This window comes from Danio rerio, chromosome 15 (assembly GCF_052040795.2).
Source record: "Danio rerio strain M-AB ecotype USA chromosome 15, GRCz13ab, whole genome shotgun sequence".
Classification (NCBI taxonomy): domain Eukaryota; kingdom Metazoa; phylum Chordata; class Actinopteri; order Cypriniformes; family Danionidae; genus Danio; species Danio rerio.
The window spans coordinates 50474061-50497500 of record NC_141035.1 but is presented as its reverse complement, the minus strand read 5'-3'; the positions used below and the strand labels follow the sequence as shown (position 1 = coordinate 50497500).

The 23440-nt window shown below is 39.0% G+C and overlaps 2 protein-coding genes and 2 long non-coding RNA genes across 7 annotated transcripts in view; 1 reads left to right on the top strand and 3 right to left on the bottom strand.

Annotated features, from left to right (window-relative positions):
* Positions 1-2035, bottom strand: part of zgc:153039 — a 68010-nt gene extending 65975 nt beyond the window's left edge. For both annotated transcript variants that reach the window (NM_001430896.2, NM_001076636.3), the window contains exon 1: positions 1759-2035. In NM_001430896.2, the coding sequence (NP_001417825.2) occupies positions 1759-1996 (238 nt within the window). In that variant the 5' untranslated portion in view covers positions 1997-2035. The remainder of the gene's footprint in view (positions 1-1758) is intronic.
* Positions 2036-4676: 2641 nt separating this feature from the next.
* Positions 4677-16341, bottom strand: LOC141377946 (uncharacterized). Its single transcript, XR_015510057.1, has 2 exons — positions 14672-16341; positions 4677-7715 (listed from the first exon to the last, which is right to left on the bottom strand). It is a non-coding gene; the product is annotated as an uncharacterized LOC141377946 (long non-coding RNA).
* On the top strand, positions 5110-15347 carry LOC137487689 (uncharacterized). Of its 3 annotated transcripts, XM_087284608.1 has the most exons (6): positions 5110-5785; positions 6348-6944; positions 7044-7682; positions 9236-9283; positions 12005-12208; positions 14712-15346. In XM_087284608.1, the coding sequence occupies exons 1-6, from the start codon at positions 5779-5781 to the stop codon at positions 15191-15193; spliced, it is 1977 nt and encodes a 658-aa protein (XP_087140734.1). In that variant the 5' UTR covers positions 5110-5778; the 3' UTR covers positions 15194-15346. The 3 variants fall into 3 exon arrangements, with proteins under 3 accessions (XP_087140734.1, XP_087140733.1, XP_087140732.1); XM_087284607.1 differs by having other exon boundaries at positions 5201-5887; positions 6313-7682; positions 14712-15347; XM_087284606.1 differs by having other exon boundaries at positions 5360-7682; positions 14712-15193.
* A 230-nt stretch (positions 16342-16571) lies between the features above and the next one.
* Positions 16572-20881, bottom strand: LOC147833803 (uncharacterized). Its single transcript, XR_015510034.1, has 4 exons — positions 19980-20881; positions 19392-19593; positions 18441-19182; positions 16572-18385 (listed from the first exon to the last, which is right to left on the bottom strand). It is a non-coding gene; the product is annotated as an uncharacterized LOC147833803 (long non-coding RNA).
* Positions 20882-23440: the final 2559 nt, after the last annotated feature.

The window sequence follows — 23440 nt, the reverse complement described above, 5'->3', positions numbered from 1 at the left end:
GTTAGATGATTAGTTAGTTAGTTAGTTAGTTAGTTAGTTAGTTAGTTAGTTAGTTAGTTAGTTAGTTAGTTAGTTAGTTAGTTAGTGGTCAAAACTAACAAACTAACAAAACTCATCTCCTTTACACATATAACTAAAACTTGACATTACCTCAATATAACGACAGACAGACAATGGTTAGTTAGTTAGATGATTAGTTAGATTAGTAAGTTAGTTAGTTGTCAACATTATCCAATCAATAAAAGTCAATAAATTGAGCTCTTCACATAAGTTTCACATACAGTAACTAAAATTAAACAAATTTGGGAGGCAGAGAGACTGAGGGTTAGTTAGTTAGTTAGTTAGTTAGTTAGTTAGTTAGTTAGTTAGTTAGTTAGTTAGTTGTCAAAACTATAAATAAATAAATCTAAATCAATAAATGAAGCTCTCTTTCACACAAGTTTTAAAGAATACACACACAACTAAACCCCAACATTTAGTTCCATATAACAACAGACAGATGGATAGTTAGTTAGACAGTTAGTTAGTTGGCAATTTAATTTAGTCAAATCCATTTAATAATTCAAATCAACAAGCTCTTCTACTTCACACACATTACTAAAACTCAACATTTAGATCAATATAATGACAAACAGACTAATAGTTAGTGAGTTAAGTTGTTAGTTAGCGTTATCCAATAAATCTAAATTTTAAAAATGAAGCTCTTCTCTTTCACACACATTACTAAAACTCAACACTTAGCTAAATAAAATGACAAACAGATGGCGTGAATTAATTAGTTAGTTAGTTAGTTAGTTAGTAAATAAGTTAGCTAGTTGTAAAATCTGAATAATAAATCAAACTCAATAAATTAAACTCTTCTTTCACACACACACACAACTAAAACTCAAGGTTTAGCTCAATTTAATAAAAGAAAGATTAGTAAGTAAGTGAGTGAGTGAGTAAGTTAGTTAGTTAGTTAGTTAGTTAGTTAGTTAGTTAGTTATTTGTAAAATCTATCCAAAATCAGATAAATGGAGCCATTTTCTTTCACAAAAGTTCCAAATATGTACAACTTAAACTAAACATTTAGCCCAATATAATGACAGAGAGACTGAGAGTTGGTTTAGTTAGTTAGTTAGTGTTGTTGAATATCTATGTATCAAAATCAATAAATGAAACTTCTCTTTTACACACAAAACTAAAACTCAACATTTAGACCAATATAATGAAACAGACGGACAGTTAGTTAGTTAGTTAGTTACTTAGTTAATCGGTAAGTGTTGTCATATCTACCAAATTAATCAAGATCAACAATCAAATCTTTTCTCTTTCACACGCATATTACTAAAATTCAACATTTAGCTCAATATATTGACAGACAGATGGACAGTGAGTTGGTTGTATCTATCCAAAGAAACAATAAACCCAAATCACTAAATGGAGCTCTTCTTCACACAGTTAACTAAATCTCAACATTTAGCTCAATGTAATGACGGATAAGTTAGTTAATTGTTAATAAAAAATAATCCAAAGAAAAAAAAATGACCTAAATCATTAAACGGAGCTCTTTCTTTCACTTAAGTTTCAAATTTTACACAGACAGAAAGTTTGTATGGTTGTTAGCTGTAAAATATATTCAATAAATCAAAATCAACACATGAAGCTCTTCTCTTTCATAAAAGTTCATTACACACACACACACACAACTAAAACTCTACATTTCACGCACTACACGGACAGTCAGTCATCTAGTTAGTGCACTAGTTAGTGTCTCACCTATCCTCAGGAACACCACCACGCTGAACATAGACAGCAGTGTCGGGATCACCACGCCGAAGAAAGTGTTGAGTTTGGGCGGCTGCGCGGCGGCGGGATTCCGGGCTCCGGGTCTCCGGCTCCGCGTGTCCGGCTCTTCATGGCCGGCGCTCGCGGTCTGCCGGTGCTCCCGAGGCTCCCCGGGCTCGTGCCCGCTCGCCGAGAGCCGGTAATGCAGCAGCGGGGTCCGTTCAGACATGACGCCGAGATTCAGGCTTCCTTCTCCGGCTGCGGTCACATGACAGTCTGTGTTTACAGCAGAGAGTCACATGACACACTGAGGCAGCAGCCAATCAGCGGCCGCCAAACAACAATACAGCTCTATCTGTGATTCATTAATGTAGATGCACTGGAATGCAAAGTCTGTGGAAGCCCGTTTCCGTCACTTAAAATAAAATAAAAATGAATAGACATATATTAAAAAACTAAATAAAAAAAAGAAATAAAAAAATTTATATATATATATATATATATATATATATATATATATATATATATATATATATATACATATATTTATATATATATATATATATATATATATATATATATATATACATATATTTATATATATATATATATATATATATATATATATATATATATATATATATATATATATATATATATATATATATATATATATATATATATATTACGACACTACAAAAGCTGCTGTTTTTGTCTTGTCCAAATATCTAAAAGTTCTTAAATCAGGCTGCATTTTCTAGACAAGTAAAATCATTGTCTTGTTTTCAGAAATAATTACACCTATTACACAAAAAATACTTTTATAAGGGGTTTAAACACAGTTGTGCAGCAATAGTCTGTAAATATCTCCAAGCCTCTAATAGTAATCATGAATTAATTGTGTTTGTAATAATCAGACTTGATGCAGAAACACTTTGATTGACATTCTTCCTTTGTACGTAGGCTATCATCAGAGGAAGAAAGCCCCGCCCACTAGTACCCACCCCCCTCCCCTCATTAGCATAAACAGCAGCCCTGAGTGAGAAGCAGCCGTCTGTCCATTAGCCATTAGAGTGTTTGACTTTAATGTTAGGGTTTCCTAGCCATAGAGCCATAGCCATTGCTGCCCCCCTAGTTCTAGTGAACTGAAACAGTGTCAGTCCAGTTCAGTTTAGTTCAGTTCAGTGTGGTTTAATTCTTACTGCTGAAAGTTCAAACACTGAAGAGCAAATCCATGGATGCGCAGCTCTACCGATCCCTAACCAAGCAAGCCAGAGGCAATAATGGAGGAAAATTTGACCAAAGTCAATTCGCCAATTGACCAAAGTGAAGGAAAGACCAAAACCGAAAAGAAACCAGGCTCAGGTCATGACCATTTCTCCTCTGATCAATCTTCTTGTGCAGAGCTGCAGGCATGGAGAAGCTGCAGGTGTGAGTAGGTCACCTACGGGGTGTTTAGACGGGCCCACAGGATCAATGCGGAGACTTGTCTGTCACTGGGGTCTTTCAGGAACCAGTCTCAAGCTCTCCACTCCTCCATGACCACCACAGCATCAGCTCAGGATACGGCCTGGTCCAGGATTATGGAGACCTTGGCATCATCTCTTCACAGGTCTTGGATCACATCAATAGCACTGCACATTCTCTAGAGACTTGGGGATGAGTATTCATGCAGTACAAGCTCCTTTGTTTTATCTATATCTATACTTATCTATAGAAACTACCACAATCAATATGAAACTACTGAAGCACTGGTTATACATATATTTTGCCTTCAGAACTGCCTCAATCCTTCATGGCAGAGATTCAGCAAGCTACTGGAAATATTCCTCAGAGATTTTCCTCCATATTGTCATGATAGCATCACACAGTTGCTGCAGATTTGTCGGCTGCACATCCATGATGCCAATCTCCCGTTCCACCACATCCCAAAGCTGCTCTATTGGATTGAGCTCTGGTGACTGTGGAGGCCATTTGAGTACAGTGAACTCATCGTCATGTTCAAGAAACCAGTCTGAGATGATTGAGCTTTACGACATGCTGCGTTATCCTGCTGGAAGTAGCCATCAGAAGATGGAGACACTGTGCTCATAAAGGGATGGACATGGTCAGCAGCAATACTCAGGTAGGCTGTGGCGTTGATGCTCAATTGGTACTAATGGACCCAAAGAAAATCTCCCCCACACCATTACACCACCACCACCAGCCTGAACCGCTGATACAAGGCAGGATGATCCATGCTTTCATGTTGTCTGAGCCGAGCATCCGAATGTGTCAGCAGAAATGGAGACTCATCAGAGCAGCAACGTTTCTCCAATCTTCTATTGTCCAGTTTTGGTGAGTCTGTGTGAATTGTAGCCTCAGTTTCCTGTTCTTAGCTGACAGGAGCGGCACCCGGTGTGCTCTTCTGCTGCTGTAGCCCATCCGCCTCAAGGTTGGCCGTGTTGTGTGTTCAGAGATGCTCTTCTGCAGAGCTCGGTTGTAACGAGTGCTTATTTGAGTTACTGTTGCCTTTCTATCAGCTGGAACCAGTCTGGCCATTCTCCTCTGACCTCTGGCCTCATCAACAAGACATTTGCGCCCACAGAACTGCCGCTCACTGGATACTTCCTCTTTGTCGGAGCATTCTCTGTAAAGCCTAGAGATGGTTGTGCATGAAAATCCCAGTAGATCAGCAGTTTCTGAAATACTCAGAGCAGCCTGTCTGGCAGCAACAACCATGCCACGTTCAAAGTCTCTTAAATCCCCTTTCTTCCCCATTCTGATGCTCACTCTGAACTGCAGCAGATTTTGTGTTATGTGATTGGCTGATTAGAAATTTACATTAATGAGCAGTTGGACAGGTGTACCTAATAAAGTGGCCTGTGTGTGTGTGTGTGTATATATTTTTTTCCCACTCAAACACAAGATTTAGTATAATAAATTGTTTAATATTTGCTGTAATATGATATGGATAGTTTACAGTCAGATTGCAGCGTTTTGAAAGATTCTTTCAGATTTAATCTGCAAGACAAACACAGTTAAAGTCTTCTTCAGGTCTGTGCCTGCTCTTCATTCCAGTTTATCCACTTCATAAAGGAGGAACGGCAATAAATTAATCTGTCTGTGTGTGTGTGTGTGTGTGTGTGTGTGTGTGTGTGTGTGTGTGTGTGTGTATGGGTGTGTTTGTATAACGGTGTGTGTGTTGTAATGTTTCTGTATCATGTGTGTTTTGTGTGTGTATCATGTGTGCTGCCCACAGGTGTTTGTAGATTTGTGTGTGTGTCTGTTTATGTGTGTGTGTGAGAGAGAGAGTGTGTATAAGTGTGTCTGAACATGTCTGCTTCAGTGTGTGTGTGTCTGTGTGTGAGAGAGAGAGAGTGTATGAGTGTCTCTGTTGAAGTGTGTGTGTCTCTGTCATCTGTATATGGGGTGCAGGGCTGGTCGCCATGCCAACCACAAGCAATGGAGAGCCTCATAAAGAGAGCGTCTGCGTTTGCCTCTCTGTTTTCTCCACCTCCGTCTCTCCTTTCTCTCCGTCTCTGCTTCCGTCTGCTGTTCTCCGGGATCTGATGCTGCAGACGGAGTGATTCTGCAGGATTTTCCGCTCTAGATGTTGATGGCTGGTGTTTGTCCGCTGTGTCGTCGCTGTTTTGATGTCGCTCTGATTCTGCCATGTTCTCACACTCTCTGCGGCCGCTGCATCGCTGAGGGGGTGTGGCTTAATCAGGGTGGGGGCAGGGATAAGGGAGTGGCCTCGATACATGAGGATAGAGTCAGTGGATTGACCTTACTACATGAGGGCGGAGTCAAGGGAGTGACTTCAACATATAAAGGTGGATCTGTGGGTGTGGCGTCTAACTCTAAAGGCGGAGTCAAGGCAGTGACTTCAATACATGAGGGGGGAGTCAGTGGAGTGACCTCAACAACTGGAGGCGGAGCTGTGGGTGTGTCCTCCAACTCTAAATGTGGAGTTAAAGGAGAAAACTCAACACCTGGAGGCGGAGCTGTGGGTGTGTCCTCTAACTCTAAATGTGGAGTTAAGGAGGAAAACTCAACACCTGAAGGCGGAGCTGTGGGTGTGTCCTCCAACTATAAATGTGGAGTTAAAGGAGAAAACTCAACACCTGGAGGCGGAGCTGTGGGTGTGTCATATGTATATAAAGGTGGAGTCAAAGCAGAAAACTCAACACATGGAGGAGGAGTCAGTGGAGTGACCTCTCTACATGGGGGTGGAGTAAGGGGAGTGACCTTAACAGAAGGAGGCGGAGTCAGTGAAGTAAATTTAACATATGAAGGCAGAGCTGTGGGTGTGTCATCTATCTGTAAAGGTGGAGTCACTGGAGTGATTTCAACCCATGGAGGCGGAGTCATGGGAGTGACTTCAACCCGTGGAGGCGGACTCAGTGAAGTGACCTCAACACATAAAGGCGGAGTCAGTGGAGTGATCTCAAAACATGAGGGCAGAGTCAGTGAAGTGACCTCAACACATGAGGGCGGGGTCAGTGAAGTGACCTCAAGACATGAAGGCGGAGTCAGTGGGGAGACCTCAACATCTGGAGGCAGATCTGTGGGTGTGTCCTCCAACTCTAAATGTGAAGTTAAGAGAGAAAACTCAACAACTGGAGGCGGAGCTGTGGGTGTGTCCTCCAACTCTAAATGTGGAGTTAAGAGAGAAAACTCAACAACTGGAGGCGGAGCTGTGGGTGTGTCCTCCAACTCTAAATGTGAAGTTAAGGGAGAAAACTCAACACCTGGAGGCGGAGCTGTGGGTGTGTCATATGTATATAAAGGCGGAGTCAAAGCAGAAAACTCAACACATGGAGGAGGAGTCAGTGGAGTGACCTCTCTACATGGGGGTGGAGTAAGGGGAGAGACCTTAACAGAAGGAGGCGGAGTCAGTGAAGTGAATTTAACATATGAAGGAGCTGTGGGTGTGTCATCTATCTGTAAAGGTGGAGTCACTGGAGTGATTTCAACCTATGGAGGCGGAGTCATGGGAGTGACTCCAACCCATGGAGGAGGAGTCAGTGAAGTGACCTCAACACATAAAGGCGGAGTCAGTGGAGTGACCTCAAAACATGAGGGCAGAGTCAGTGAAGTGACCTCAACACATGAGGGCGGGGTCAGTGAAGTGACCTCAAGACATGAAGGTGGAGTCAGTGGGGAGACCTCAAACCATGCAGGTGGAGCTGTAGGTTTGTCATCTGAATCTAAAGGCGGAGTCAAAGGAGTGACTTCAATGCAAGAGGGTGGAGTCAGTGGAGTGATATCAACATGTGGAGGCGGAGCTGTAGGTTTGTCATTTGAATCTAAAGGCGGAGTCAAGGGAATGACTTCAGCACTTGGAGGTGGGGTCAGTGGAGTGACTTTAAAAAATGGGGGCGGAGCGATGGGTGTGTCATCTGACTCTAAAAGCCGGGTCAAAGAAGAGAACTCAACACATGGAGGCAGAGCTGTAGGTGTATCCTATTGTTTTAAAGGCGGAGCCAAGGAAATGTCCTCTACAGTTGAGGGCAGAATCAGGGGAGTGACTTTACCATATGGAGGCGGAAATGTGGGTGTGTCATCTGAATCTAAAGACGGAGTCAAGAAAGAGATCTCAACACATAGAGGCGGAGCTGTGGGTGTGTCCTCTTGTTCTGAAGGCGGAGCCAAGAAAGTATCCTCTGCATCTGAGTGGGAAGCCAAGGCAGTGACTTCACCACATGGAGGCGGGGCTGTGGGTGTGTCCTCTGACTATAAAGGCGGACTCAAAGGAATGACTTCACCACATGAGGGCGGAGTCAGGGGCGTGTCTTCTGTCTGCGCAGTTCTTTGTCCGAGCTGTCATCACAGTGTTGAGCTGCCATGCTTCGACTGGTCGTCTGCCCTGACTTGTTTGCCCTTTGACCCCACAGTAAAAGGGATGTTTGAGGGTCAGAGCTGGGATACGGGTGAGTCTTCTGCATATTCTCCTGTATGTATTTCTGCAAAACAGCATGTGCAAACATTAGCTGCAAATGAAATATATATCTAGTTATTAATATTTAAATGGATGAACATTTGCTCCTGCATTTGATAGTTTAAAATTACACTAATTATGAATTCCAAATGCATTTTATACACACTATTTAGCTCGATAATAACAATAATTATTATTTTAGTCTTATTAAAAAGTGTGCAATGTAACCCCACCGGTCCTACGCCACCCAAACCACTCTGAGCTGGTATCAAACCCGCGACCTTTCGCATGGGAGTCAGATGCTCTAACAAGGAAGCTAAAAGCCATGGTCTCTGGCAATTGTCGCTAGAGCAGCTTTAGAGGTCAGAGGAGTGAGGTTTACCTGCACAGCGCACACTAGCTGGCCTCTGTTACACTCACCCCCCTAAACCTCACTTCCATCCAGGTCACGGCACTAATGTAACCCCGCCGGTGCTACACTACCCAACCCGGCCTTTCGCATGGGAGTCAGTTGCTCTAACAAGGAGGCAAAGGACCATGACCTCTAGCATCTGTCACTAGAGCAGCTTTAGAGGTCAGAGTGAGGTTTACCTGCACAGCACCAACTACCTGGCCTCCGCTACACCTTCATACGAAAATGTTTGAGCACCTCTGGTTTAGATCAAGAATTACTTTTATTTGAACACTTTTATAATTATTATTACTGCAAATTACTATACCTGTACTGTGCAGTACATATATTACACTGCTTGCTATTCACTGACAACAATGTGCTGTAATTATATATTATATTATTATCGATTATTATTAGTAGTAGTAGTACTAGTAGTAGTAATATTAATTGTACTATAACTACAAAAGCAATGACAATATGGTATCATCGTGCATTTTAAGTCAATATTTTTGCATCCAGATTGCATGAACTGCATTTAAAGTATTTATTATGTACAAATAAATGTATTATTATTTGTAATTTAAGGAAATTTGCTGTGTAATTTTAATTAGGATTATATACTTTTATTATTATAATCTTTTATTCGTTCATTTTTTTTCCTTCGGTTTCGCCACAGCGGAATGAACCACCAACTATTCCAGCATATGTTTTACACAGCGGATACCCTTCCAGCTGCAATTCAGTACTGGGAAACACCCATACACACTCATTCACACACACACACCCATACACTACGGCCAACTTAGTTCATCAATCCCCCTATAGCGCATGTGTTTGGACTGTGGGGGAAACCGGAGCACCCGGAGGAAACCCACACCAGCACAGGGAGAACATGCAAACTCCACACAGAAACACCAACTGACCGAACTGAGACTCGAACCAGCGACCTTCTTGCTGTGAGGTCACAGTGATAACCACTGAGCCACCGTGACACTCTAACCTTTTATTATTATTGATGTTTTTGTTGTTATTTATTGATGATCTGCTTTAACATTAAAACCCTGTGAAGTCCTTAAAGCTTCAGTAAACACAAGCATGTGTAAATGAATGAGTGAGCTGTTTATGTTGTCATTACGCTCTCTGTCCTCCAGATGGCAGTGCAGATCTTTCTGAAGAGGAAATGCAGCAATCTGTATCAGGCGAGTCATTTACAGTACAACAACACAGCACTGCATACTAAACACTACACACAACCCACTGTACACTACACACAATAGACACTGGACACACTATAGACTACACACTACACAACAGGCTTCACACTACACAACACACACTACAGACTATAAAATACACAATACACACTACATACTACAAACTAAACACTACACAAATCCATTGTACACTACACAATATACTGTGCACTACACACTATACCACAGGCTTCAAACGACAATGCACTATACAATACACAGTACACATTACACACTACCCATTATACACTATACGCTACACACTATAGACTGCACACTATACAACAGGCTTCACACTATACACCTTACACCTCACACACTATACAATACACACTACACACAACACAATATACTACATACTACACACTATACACTACACAATATGCTACATACTACACACAACATAATATACTACAATACACTACATAATATACAATACACAACACAGTACACACTACACACAACACAATATACTACATACTACACAATAAACACTACACGACACGATATACTACACAATACACTACAAAGTACACACTACACACAACACAATATACAACATACTACACAATACACACTACACACAACACAATATACTACACAATAAACACTACACAACACGATATACTACATACTACACAATAAACACTACACAACACGATATACTCCACAATACACTACAAAGTACACACTACACACAACACAATATACAACATACTACAAAATACACACTACACACAACAAAATATACTACATACTATACAATACACACTACACACAACAAAATATACTACATACTACACAATACACACTACACACAACACAATATACTACACAATACACTACACAGTACAAACAACACAATATATTACATACTACACACTACACACACTACAATATACTACATACTGCACAATACACACTACATACAACAAAATATACTACACAAAACACACTACACACAACAAAATATACTACATACTACACAATACACACTATATACAACACAATATACTAAATACTACACACTACACACACTACAATATACTACATACTACACAATGCATAATACATACAACACAATATATTACAAACTACACAATACACACTACACACAACACAATATACTACACACTACACACACTACAATATACTACACACAACACAATATACTACATACTACACAATACACACTACACACAACACAATATACTACATACTACACACTATACACTACATAATATGCTACATACTACACACAACATAATATACTACAATACACTACATAATATACAATACACAACACAGTACACACTACACACAACACAATATACTACATACTACACAATAAACACTACACAACACGATATACTACACAATACACTACAAAGTACACACTACACACAACACAATATACAACATACTACACAATACACACTACACACAACAAAATATACTACATACTACACAATACACACTACACACAACACAATATACTACACAATAAACACTACACAACACGATATACTACATACTACACAATAAACACTACACAACACGATATACTCCACAATACACTACAAAGTACACACTACACACAACACAATATACAACATACTACACAATACACACTACACACAACAAAATATACTACATACTACACAATACACACTACACACAACACAATATACTACACAATACACTACACAGTACAAACAACACAATATATTACATACTACACACTACAATATACTACATACTACACAATACACACTACATACAACAAAATATACTACACACTACACACACTACACACAACAAAATATACTACATACTACACAATACACACTATATACAACACAATATACTAAATACTACACACTACACACACTACAATATACTACATACTACACAATGCACAATACATACAACACAATATATTAAAAACTACACAATACACACTACACACAACACAATATACTACATACTACACACTAAACACACTACAATATTCTACAAACTACACAATACACACTACACACAACACAATATACTACATACTACACACTAAACACACTACAATATTCTACAAACTACACAATACACACTACATACAACACAATATACTACAAACTACACAATACACACTACACACAACACAATATACTGCACAATATACTACATACAACAAAATATACTATATACTACATACTACACACACTACAATACACTACATACTACACACTACAACAACAAAATATACTACATACTACACAATACACACTACACACAACACAATATACTACATACTACACACTACACACACTAAAATATACTACATACTACACAATACACACTACATACAACACAATATACTACATACTACACACTACACACGCTACAATATACTACATACTACACACTACACACGCTACAATATACTACATACTACACAATACACACTACATACAACAAAATATATACTACATACTACACAATACACATTTCACTACATACAGCACACCGTAAATATGTAATATGATATAATAAACAGTATAATATTAGGCTGTATTATTGTCACATGACCTCTACATGTTATTTATTACTAACATATAAATAATAATAATAGCAATAAATCGTGTGTGTGTGTGTGTCCCACATGCGCAGGTCTGCTGTTCACTCTGGACTCATCCTGCTGTGATTCGCAGCTGCGCCTCTCAGGCTCCGCCCTCAGTGCGACCTTCAGTGGTCATGTGACCACAGCGTGTCAGGACAGTTGTGAGTTTGCGCAGGTGTGTGCGAGTGTGTCCGTCTGCAGAGGACAGTATTACTGGGAGGTGGACGTCTGCAACAGCGCCTGCTACAGGATCGGTGAGAGAACTGCATCTTACAGAAATGGGGCGTGTTCTTGAATGTGGGTGGAGCTTCAATCTCTCCAATTGATAGAGGGGAGACTCAAGCCTCGCCCCCATCTTCCACCACTTTAATGTATATAAAAATAAAATATAATTCAAAGTATTAATAAAAGTATAGCTAATAGTATATCAGTGTTGTTATAAAATAATGATTTTTATTTCTTAGACAAATTAGGCATAACTCTGAGGACATTTTTGTTTTTGTATTCAAAACATAAAACCGAAGATTATGACGGTATTTTATAGTTATTTTTACTTTTTATAGCTGTGCCCTGTATTTAAATTGTAATGCTTTAATATTTATCACTTATTAACTATTTATTATTTTGTTAAATAGTATTTTGCAGAAGAAATATAATACATTTCGGGCTCTATTTTAGCGATTTAAGCCCAAAGTCTAAAGCACATGGTGCAAAAGCATTAAGGGTGTGTCCAAAAAATCTGCTCTGCGCCCGGGCCATGGTCTAACAGGGCTGTGCTTATTCTCTTAATGAGTTCTGGGTGTGTTTGGAGCAGAACCTGCATTAAACCAATCAGAGTCTCGTCTCTCATTCCCTTTAAAGAGTCAGTTGCGTCTCTCCATGGTGCATTTGCTATTCACATGGCAGACTTTGTAAGAGTAAAAACTGAACGCTTCACTAGCGAGAAAACAGTTCAACAGAGCATCTGCAGCGCGAGGATAAAGAACGAGCCTCCTCCATTCAGCCTCTTTACTTTACTCCTTTACTTTACTCCTTTACTTTGGTGGAGTGAGGAAACGGTGGAAACTCTCTCCACTGAACACATCCATTAGCCCACATATTTAATCTCCTTTGTTAAGCTCAGAGATTTGTGTCTAAACTATTTCTAAATTCAGTTCTGATCTCCAGCAGAGGAATAAATGAACAATAAAATGAAGTGTGGTCAGAAAACTGAGTTATATCCAAACAAACGTCCTGCTCTTATCCACATATGCTGAAGCAGACGTCTCCAAAATGTTTCCCAGTACTGGGAAACACCCATACACACTCATTCTCATGCTGCGTTCACACCAGACGCAGCACATGCGTCAAGCGCGAGTGATTTACATATTAAGTCAATGCAAACGCGCGAATAGACATCCTGCGGCGCGATACGCGCGAATGGTGCGGCGCGAATGACGAGAATTGCGCGGTGCGTATGGCGCGAATTGAGCGTTTTGCGCATTTGACGTGCTTAATGTGCGTTTCGCGCGAATCACTCGCGTTCGAAAATCTGAACTTCAGCGGACATTCGCGCCGCATTAACCAATCAGGAGCTTGCTCTTGTGGGGGCGTGATTGTGATGTATCGCCTGTTGTCGGTGTCCCAGGAGAAATCCCCCAGCAGACACCGACAAGAAGTTCATCAAACTGGGCTGGGCTCAGTCAGAAGCACAGCTGAAAACCTCCATCAGCCAGGCTCAGTTTCTGGAGGAGTCTATGAGCTTAAAGAGCTGGATGCACCTCTGAAAGGATGTAGTGGACTCAGACACAGTTCTAAACGTATCGACACTGTTTATCATCCTTCATAAAGCACATAAACACTGTTATTTTCTTCATAAAATCCATGTTAGCCCTTTAGCTATGAAGCTAGAGTCACGGGGCAGACAGAAGCCCTGCCCATCACGCGAATCAGCGTCTGTTCTGAAGTGAATTTGACACGCGAATGAAGCGGGGTTTGATGCGCGAATAGCACGATTTATCCGCACGTTCCGCTTCTGGCGTGAACACAGCATTACACACACACACACACACACACACACACACACACATCTACTACAGTCAATTTAAATCAGTTCCCCTATAGCGCATGTGTTTGGACTGTGGGGGAAACCGGAGCACCTGGATGAAACCTACGCCAACATAGGAGAACATGCAAACTCCACACAGAAATGCCAACTAAACCAGTCAGGGCTCGAACCAGCGACCTTCTTGCTGTGAGGCGATTGTGTTGCCCAATGCACCGGCAAGATACCCCTAAATTATATGATGTAATTATTATTTAAAAGTTATTCTAAATAGATTTTTTACAGAGTTAATATATAACTTTATATATTCATTCATTTATATATTTATATTAAATTCAATTTATTTTATACATGAATTCAGTTTTATCTATTTTTTAAATCATTTTAATTAATTTCCCTTTAATTTAACAAAAATTTAAAAAAAAACTAAAAGTAAAAATAAATAAATAACATTTAAAATGTAATCAAAACTCTATAGACATTTTTAAAATAATTAATTAAAAACTCAACTCTAAAAGGAAAATGACAACTAAATTTAAACCAATACTAACTGAAAATTATTACATGAAAATATCATTGTAGATGTCAAAATATAAATCAAGCAAAAGCATTTCCTTTGTGTTATCATTCATGTAATTCATATAATAATAAATCAGATAAAATCCAGATCTACCTTGTTGTGTAACGACTTTCTCCTCCTATTGGTTCCTCAGGAGTGACATCATCAAGTGATGGGCGTGGCTGGTGGCTGGAGAGGCGTGGCTCTGCATATCACACAGTGTTTGATGGACGTCGTGAGCTCCTCCCCTCCATCCCCCCTCAGCTGAAAACAGTGGGCGTGTTCTTGAATGTGGGCGGAGCTTCAATCACTTTCCACAATTCTGTCACTCAAGAGTTTCTAGCCGCAATCCCCGCCCACTTCAGCATCCCCCTCCGTCCTGCTCTTCAGTTGGCCGAGGGGAGACTCAAGCTCCGTCCTGGTCTGCCTCCGCCCAATCACGTGTTTCTCTGCTACAGCTCGGCCTATCGGGGTCCAGGAGGGGCGGGGCCGGGGCGCTGGAGGCGGGATGTGTGTTTTGGCTCAGTAAGAGCCGTAATTCAGAAATTTGAGCAGATTTGCAGTGTTTCAGACTCAGATTCTGGACTGGTGTCCACCGTTAGCTCACTTTCTGAACACAACAACAGCACTGAATGACTCTGAAAAACACTGTACGTTAAAACCACACATTCACTGCACACAATTTATTCTGTGTTCATACTTACGTTTGCTTTATTATATTCAGAAACTGTGTGTCCAAGTTAATGCCTTTTGAATGGTTATTTAATATTAAATAAATATTGATGTGACTGAAATGCTGTAACCAAAGATGCCACACAACACTGACTAATATATATATTTAGGCGACGCAGTGGGTAGCACATTCGCCTCACAGCAAAAAGGTCGCTGGTTCGAGCCTCGGCTCAGTTGGCGTTTCTGTGTGGAGTTTGCATGTTCTCCCTGCGTTCGCGTGGGTTTCCTCTGGGTGCTCCGGTTTCCCCCACAGTCCAAAGACATGTGGTACAGGTGAATTGGGTAGGCTAAACTGTCCGTAGTGTATGAGTGTGTGTGTTAATGTTTCCCAGAGATGGGTTGCGGCTGGAAGGGCATGGGCAGCGTAAAAACTTGCTAGATAAGTTGGCGGTTCATTCCGCTGTGGCGACCCTGGATTAATAAAGGGACTAAGCCGACAAGAAATATGAATGAATGAACGAAATAAATACCATAAATTGGACATATTAGTCAAGTGATCAATGTCAAATTATTGTTAAAAAGTGTATATATACATATATATAAGCTCAAAAATAAAAAACACTATATTATAAACTTAGATTTATTAAAAACATATTTACAAAGTAAATACAATTATTGGGATAAATTAATATATATAAAGTAATAATAAAATGGAGGCATGATGGTTCAGTGGTTAGCCCTGTCGCCTGTCAGCAAGAAGGCCGCTGGTTTGACTCCCGGCTGGGTCAGTTGGTGTTTATTTGTGGATATTTTAGAAACTGCTGATCTACTGGGATTTTCACGCACAACCATCTCTAGGCTTTACAGAGAATGCTCCGACAAAGAGGAAATTTCCAGTGAGCGGCAGTTCTGTGGGCGCCAATGCCTTGTTGATGAGGTCAGAGGTCAGAGGAGAATGACCAGACTAGTTCCAGCTGATAGAAAGGCAACAGTAACTCAAATAAGCACTCGTTACAACCGAGCTCTGCAGAAGAGCATCTCTGAACACACAACACGGCCAACCTTGAGGCGGATGGGCTACAGCAGCAGAAGAGCACACCGGGTGCCGCTCCTGTCAGCTAAGAACAGGACACTGAGGCTACAATTCACACAGACTCACCAAAACTGGACAATAGAAGATTGGAGAAACGTTGCTGCTCTGATGAGTCTCCATTTCTGCTCACACATTCGGATGCTCGGCTCACAATTTGGCCTCAACAGCATGAAAGCATGGATCATCCTGCCTTGTATCAGCGGTTCAGGCTGGTGGTGGTGGTGTAATGGTGTGGGGGAGATTTTCTTTGGGTGCATTAGTACCAATTGAGCATCAACGCCACAGCCTACCTGAGTATTGCTGCTGACCATGTCCATCCCTTTATGAGCACAGTGTCTCCATCTTCTGATGGCTACTTCCAGCAGGATAACGCAGCATGTCATAAAGCTCAATCATCTCAGACTGGTTTCTTGAACATGACGATGAGTTCACTGCACTCAAATGGCCTCCACAGTCAGCAGAGCTCAATCCAATAGAGCGGCTTTGGGATGTGGTGGAACGGGAGATTGGCATCATGGATGTGCAGCCGACAAATCTGCAGCAACTGTGTGATGCTATCATGACAATATGGAGCAAAATCTCTGAGGAATATTTCCAGTAGCTTGCTGAATCTCTGCCACGAAGGAATTAGACAGTTCTGAAGTCAAAAGGGGGTCCAACCCGGTACTAGTGAGGTGTACCTAATAAAGTGGCATATATCATTTATCAAAAACATTTTTTGTAAATTATTTTATACTATAATCTATTATATTGATTTCTGAAGGATCATGTGACTGTGAAGACTGCAGTAGTGATGCTAAAATTCAGCTTTTCATCACAGATATAAATTACACTCCGCTATATGCACACAGAAGACAGGTATAATGAAGAGTAATAATATTTCAAGATTTTTACCGTGATTTTGATCAGACGAATCCAACAATGCTCTTTTAAAGAGATTAAAACCCAAACTCTTCTTCCCCGGCAAGGTGAGAAAACAAACGCAGTGTCTTCAGTCCACCATGTGGGGGTCCTCTGTCTCACTGCAGGGTTAATTGTGCGCACATTTGCACATTAAATGAGTACTTCTGTCTGTTAGTGAGGTGCGAGCTTCATCTGTTCCACATATTATTCCATTATCACCCTGGAAAACGACCAGAGAAAGCCTGCTCACAGCAAATGCTGCTGGAAATGCAAACAGGCTCAGGTGTGTGTGTGTGTGTGTGTGTGTGTGTGTGTGTGTTTGCTTTTCTCTGTGTATATGTGTGTGTTGAGTACAACTAAAATTTTACTGAAGCTCAGAGAATGTTTTTATTCATTCATTTTCTTTTCGGCTTAGTCCCTTTATTAACCAGGGGTCGCCACAGCGGAATGAACCAGCAACTTATCCAGCATATGTTTTACGCAGGGGATGCCCTTTCAGCTGCAACCCATCACTGGGAAACATTCATGCACACCCATTCACACACATACACTATGGACAATTTAGCCTACTCATTTCACCTGTACCACATGTCTTTGGACTGTTTCCCGAAGGAAACCCACACAAACGCAGGGAGAACATGCAAACTTCACACAGAAACGCCAACTGACCCAGCCGAGGCTCGAACCTGCGACCTTCCTGCTGCGAGGCGAACGTGCTACCCACTGTGCCACCATGCAGCCCTAGAGAATGAAGGATAATTACCACGGTTCTCATTTATTATAGGGCAATATTAATATACACCATGGTTCTGAATCATTCCAAAACATTTCATAGTCATCACATGTTTATTTTAGCTCGCTCTACGCAATTATCATTTGATTTAAATTGCCCATTTAACGTAAAATGAAAAATGAAGGTAAATAATAGTTTTTTGTAACCATACAGTCAAGTACAATATATTAATTAGTAATAGGCTATACTGTACAGTAATGAATGCTCCAGCATACTGTAGTATTAACTATAGTGAACTGGTACATTCAGTACATTTAATAAGTACATTTAGTTTTTTAGTATACAGTAAACTGTGGTGTATTGTAGCGTAACATACCCTATAAAACAACATTTGGTCATTTGTTTATATTACTGTAGGTGTTACCAACTGTAGCAACTGTAGAATCACCACCACAGATCAATTACTAAAGTTGTTGTGTTGCCATAGCAACTGTAGAATCACAACAAATCAGTTACTAAAGTTGTTGTTACCAGTAGAATCACCACAACAGATTAAGTACTAAAGTTGCTGTGTTACTATAGCAACTGTAGAATCACCCCAACAAATAAGTTATTAAAGTTGTTACCGTAGCAACTTTAGAATCACAACAAATCAGTTACTATAGTTGTCGTGTTACCATAGCAACTATAGAATCACAAAAATCAGTTACTAAAGTTGTTGTTACCATAGTAACTATAGAATCACCCCAACAAATCAGTTACTAAAGTTGTTGTGTTACCATAGAAACTGTAGAATTACCCCAACAAATCAGTTAGTAAAATTGTTGTTACCATAGCAACTATAGAATCACCCCAACAAATCAGTTAATAAAGTTGTTACCATAGCAACTATATGTCACCACAACAGATCAATTACTAAAGTTGTCGTTACCATAGTAAATGTAGAATCACCACAACAGATCATATACTACATTTGATGTGTTACCATAGCAACTGTAGAATCACAACAGATCATATGCTATATTTGATGCGTTACCATAGCAACTATAGAATCACCACAACAGATCATATACCATATTTGATGCGTTACCATAGCAACTGTAGAATCACCCCAACAAATCAGTTACTGAATTTGTTTTTACCATAGCAACAATAGAATCACCCCAACAAATCAGTTCCTAAAGTAGTTACCATAGCAACTATGTCACCACAACAGATCATATACTATATTTGATGCGTTACCATAGCAACTGTAGAATCACCCGAACAAATGAGTTACTGAAGTTGTTGTTACCATAGCAACTATAGAATCACCCCAACAAATCAGTTACTAAAGTTGTTACCATAGCAACCATATGTCACCACAACAGATCATATACTACATATGATGCGTTACCATAGCAACTATAGAATCAACACAACAGATCATATACTATATTTGATGCGTTACCATGGCAACTGTTGAATCACCACAACAGATTATATTCTACATTTGTTGTGTTACCATAGCAATTATAAAATCCCCACAGCAGATTATTTCAAGTATTTTACAATAATACGATTAAAAACACTAAAGATTTTCTTATAAATGACTCTGTAGTTTTTCTTGTGTTGGTCCTGGATGACTATATGACACTTAATTCAATTCAATTCAATTCAATTCAGCTTTATTTGTATAGCGCTTTTACAATGTAGATTGTGTCAAAGCAGCTTCACATAAATGGTCATAGTAACTGGAACAGTGTGGTTCAGTAACTGGAACAGTGTGGTTCAGGTTTTAGTGTTTAAGTTCAGTTCAGTTCAGTTTAGCTCAGTTCAGTGTGATTTAATCATTACTGAGAGTTCAAACACTGAAGAGCAAATTCATCGATGCGTAGCTCTACCAATCCTGAACCATGCGAGGCAGTGGCGACAGCGGAGAGGGAAAAAAAACTTCACCTGATGAGAGTGAAGAAAAAAAACCTTGAGAGAACCAGACTCAGTTGGGCACGACCATTTTAATTTCTCCGCTGGCCAAAAGCTTACTAGTTGAGAATGAAACAATAGCGCTGTCTTGTATGCTAGTATTTCAGCTATAGTCAGATTTCTTCAGCCCAGCGAAAGATAGAAACTCTTAAATCTGAATAAACACTCACTGACAGCTCGACTCTCATTATAAGGTGAGGTTCCTTTCGGCTTTTGCCTGAGAGCGACTTCATAACATCATCTGTTATCACCTCATGATGAAATGCAAAGAGCCCATGATCGACTGCTGATCGGTTCCCATTCTCAGCGGATGCGCGCGCAGGTGTGAAGCGCCATTAGTGTCAACGCACACCCAAAGCACCTCGTGTGTACCTGTGAACTCATTTCGGAAACGCTAATACACACACAGGCCATTTGCTGTGTATATTGTGATGTTTAGTTCTGTCTCACATGTCTGTTAACGGAGCATAATGAGACTATATAACACACACACATACGAACACACACACACATCTATGACGGTGAGAAACTCCATTACTGAAATGTAGTCATTATATGCAAAATAGACAAAGAAAGAAACGTTCATTCATTACACCTTCGATTGCATTGCAAAAAAGTATTATTCCATGCATTATAAATGGTAAAATAATGTTTTTACATAATTTGTAAAAAAAAAAATAATTTTATAAATAAAGTATAGAAAAATGCATGCATTTTATTTTAAAAACATAAAATACAATGCATAACTATAAAATGTGGACGAAAAAGTTAAATTTGTTATCATTATATGCATTATAAAAATAAAGTGTGTATTATATATAAATATGATATATTGTGCAAAAGAATCTTTAAAATGTATAGAAAAAAACAAACCATTTTTATTACGCTGTTTAGATACATTTAATTTAACCTAAAATGTCTTACAGTTTTTTTACTCAACCAAAACATTTAATCCATCCAAATATTTTTTTACAATGATAAATTCATAATCGTTTACCAGAAATAAAATGCATGCACATATAAAACAATATAGTAATAAAATGCGTTTGTTGCTAATCATTTCACAGCGCACATTGACTCGGAATAGTCAAATTATGAGATGTTTTTCCATAACAAGCGATTATAATTTAATAATAATACAAGTAAGCTGCATCCAGCCATATTTCTTTGACCCATATTAAGGTTAAAACGACCCAGCATTTTTACAGTAAAAGAATCAACAAATAATCTAATTTCCCACATTTAAGCAGCACTTTTCCTCTTTATGACACATTTTTTACCCTAAAAATTCTTCAAATTTCAACGCAAATTAAAAAGGCCCAGCACTGGGTTTGACCCATAATGGGTTAAAACAACCCAACAATTTTAAGAAGAATCAACAAATAGCTTTTATTTTCATTATAGCTCCTAATTCTGACAGATTTTTTAGACTCTAATGCTAAGTTATTTCAACCTAAATTAGAAAAGCACCCAATTTAGCGCAAATGTTAGAGATTATCCATATTTGGGTTGAAACGACCAAACTGTTTTTTTTAGAAGAATCAACGAATAGCCTTTTTTGTGCTAATTCTGACACATTTTTAGACTCTAATACTAAGTTATTTCAACCCAAATTATGGAAAAGCCCCAAATTTAATTCAATGTTTGAGTTTTAAAATGTTAAAATGACTCAATATTTATTTAGAATGAAAATAAAATCAATGAATAGTTTCTATTTTTATTTCTCCAGCATTTGAGCAACACTTTTCCTCTTTCCGACACATTTTTTTCTGGTTTATTTAACACAATGGTTGTGTTTGTCTATATTTTGACTCAATGTTTCACCCATATTTGTGTTAAAGTGACGCAGCATTTTTTCTTACAAGAAAAGAATCAACAAATAGCCTTCATTTAAAATAAATGTTCCCTTATTTTAGCCTCTTCCCCTTTTACATTTGATTAAAGAGTTAGTGTAAATTATTAACCCTCTAGTTTTGTGTCTATTGGTTTAGTTTTGTGGCATGTAGGGCTGTAATAATTGGTATAATATACAGTCAGAATGGTGGTTATCACAGAATAAACCCTTAAAACATTCAGCATATTCTGCACATTAGGTCTGTATCACTTACATAAAATATATTACAACTAATTTAAAAAATGTATTAGATACTCCTACAATGGAAAAACTTTTTTTGTTAGTTTATTTGCTGTTATGAATGATATATGTCGACTTCAGGTGTTAAAACTTACCAAAGTGACTTTTAATGACATAGTAAACCGTATATTGTATAAAAACTATATTTAGCAGAAATTTTTAAATAACATAAATGTTAATGGCAGTTTATTACGAGGCTTTCGCGCCTCCATTTCGCGCCTACAACAACAGTCCAAACAAAATAGCACTTATATTAAAAATGACTATTAAAAATTTAACTTTTCAGCATTAAAAGTTGAGCAAGGTCTCATAGTAGACATAGTAAGTACTACATAGTAACACAATTCAACAGCATACATGAAGGAAAAAACTTAACAAAATGGGGAAAACGGCTAATTAAGGGTAAAAGTGTACCGCGCCTTCATTGAGTAAAAGCCCGCGCGCGCGAAAATCAGCTTTAGGAGTTTCCTGAAGACAATATGGCTACGTGGTGTAGCATATTTCTAATCTAATGTGAGAGTGAAATGAGAACAAGTTGAATATCAGTGTGTGTGTCCTGTGTTCACCCTCGCTCCCCGCTGGACTTTATTGCGCTCGTCTTTCTCATGTATAGTGGCTCAATAGGCGCGTTTAACATCTGCATGCGGGCCCGCGGGGAACCGCAGCTTTCCGGATCCACTGTAATACGGGCCGCTCCGCGCTTTCGGACGCTTTTTATTAGTTTGTTATTTTATTATTCCATTATCCGCAATCATTTAGAGCCTTTCAAACCCTGCTGAGGGGAAATGACCCCATAATCACTCACACAGAGACAGGGAAGACCCTCCAACACGATCTACAAAATCTATTATCATTATAGGCCTGTTTATTATTGTTATCAATTATTGTCATCGTTAACATATTGAGTTGTCGTAATCCAACTTTGTGTTAAAAATTCTCGTTTAAATGTAGGCATAATTTAATAAAATTATACATTTCAGTTTCGTTTGTCCATTTGACCCAACCTTATTTAGTGTAATAATAATAAATATAGTCGAATAACAACATTATTAACATGGAGTGTATTATTATTATTAGGCTATTATTTTTACAGTCTAAAAATGCTGGGTTGTCTTAGCCTATCAGTTCGGTTGATTTTTATATGTAAGCTATTTTAAATAACACTTTTCGACCCAGTGTTGGGTTACAACAACACATCATTCTGTTGAGTGTATTATTATTATTTTATTGCTTTTATTGTTGTGGTTGTTGGAGTTTGAAGGGAAAATGTCGAGATTTGTTTCCGACTGATGTTATCTAGCATTGTAAACAGCGTTAATCTGCGATTGTTATCTTAAAGAGCTATTTCCACCTGATTTAACCCATTACAACTAGCATCAGCGA

Bases quoted from the DNA above. Each gene is read 5' to 3' on its own strand.
- LOC137487689 (XM_087284606.1), top strand. From the start codon at position 5,360: ATGTTGATGGCTGGTGTTTGTCCGCTGTGTCGTCGCTGTTTTGATGTC. The intron at 7,683-9,235 runs GTGAGTCTTCTG...TCTGTCCTCCAG, and splicing joins GGGTCAGAGCTGGGATACGG to ATGGCAGTGCAGATCTTTCT. The intron at 12,209-14,711 runs GTGAGAGAACTG...TTGGTTCCTCAG, and splicing joins CAGCGCCTGCTACAGGATCG to GAGTGACATCATCAAGTGAT.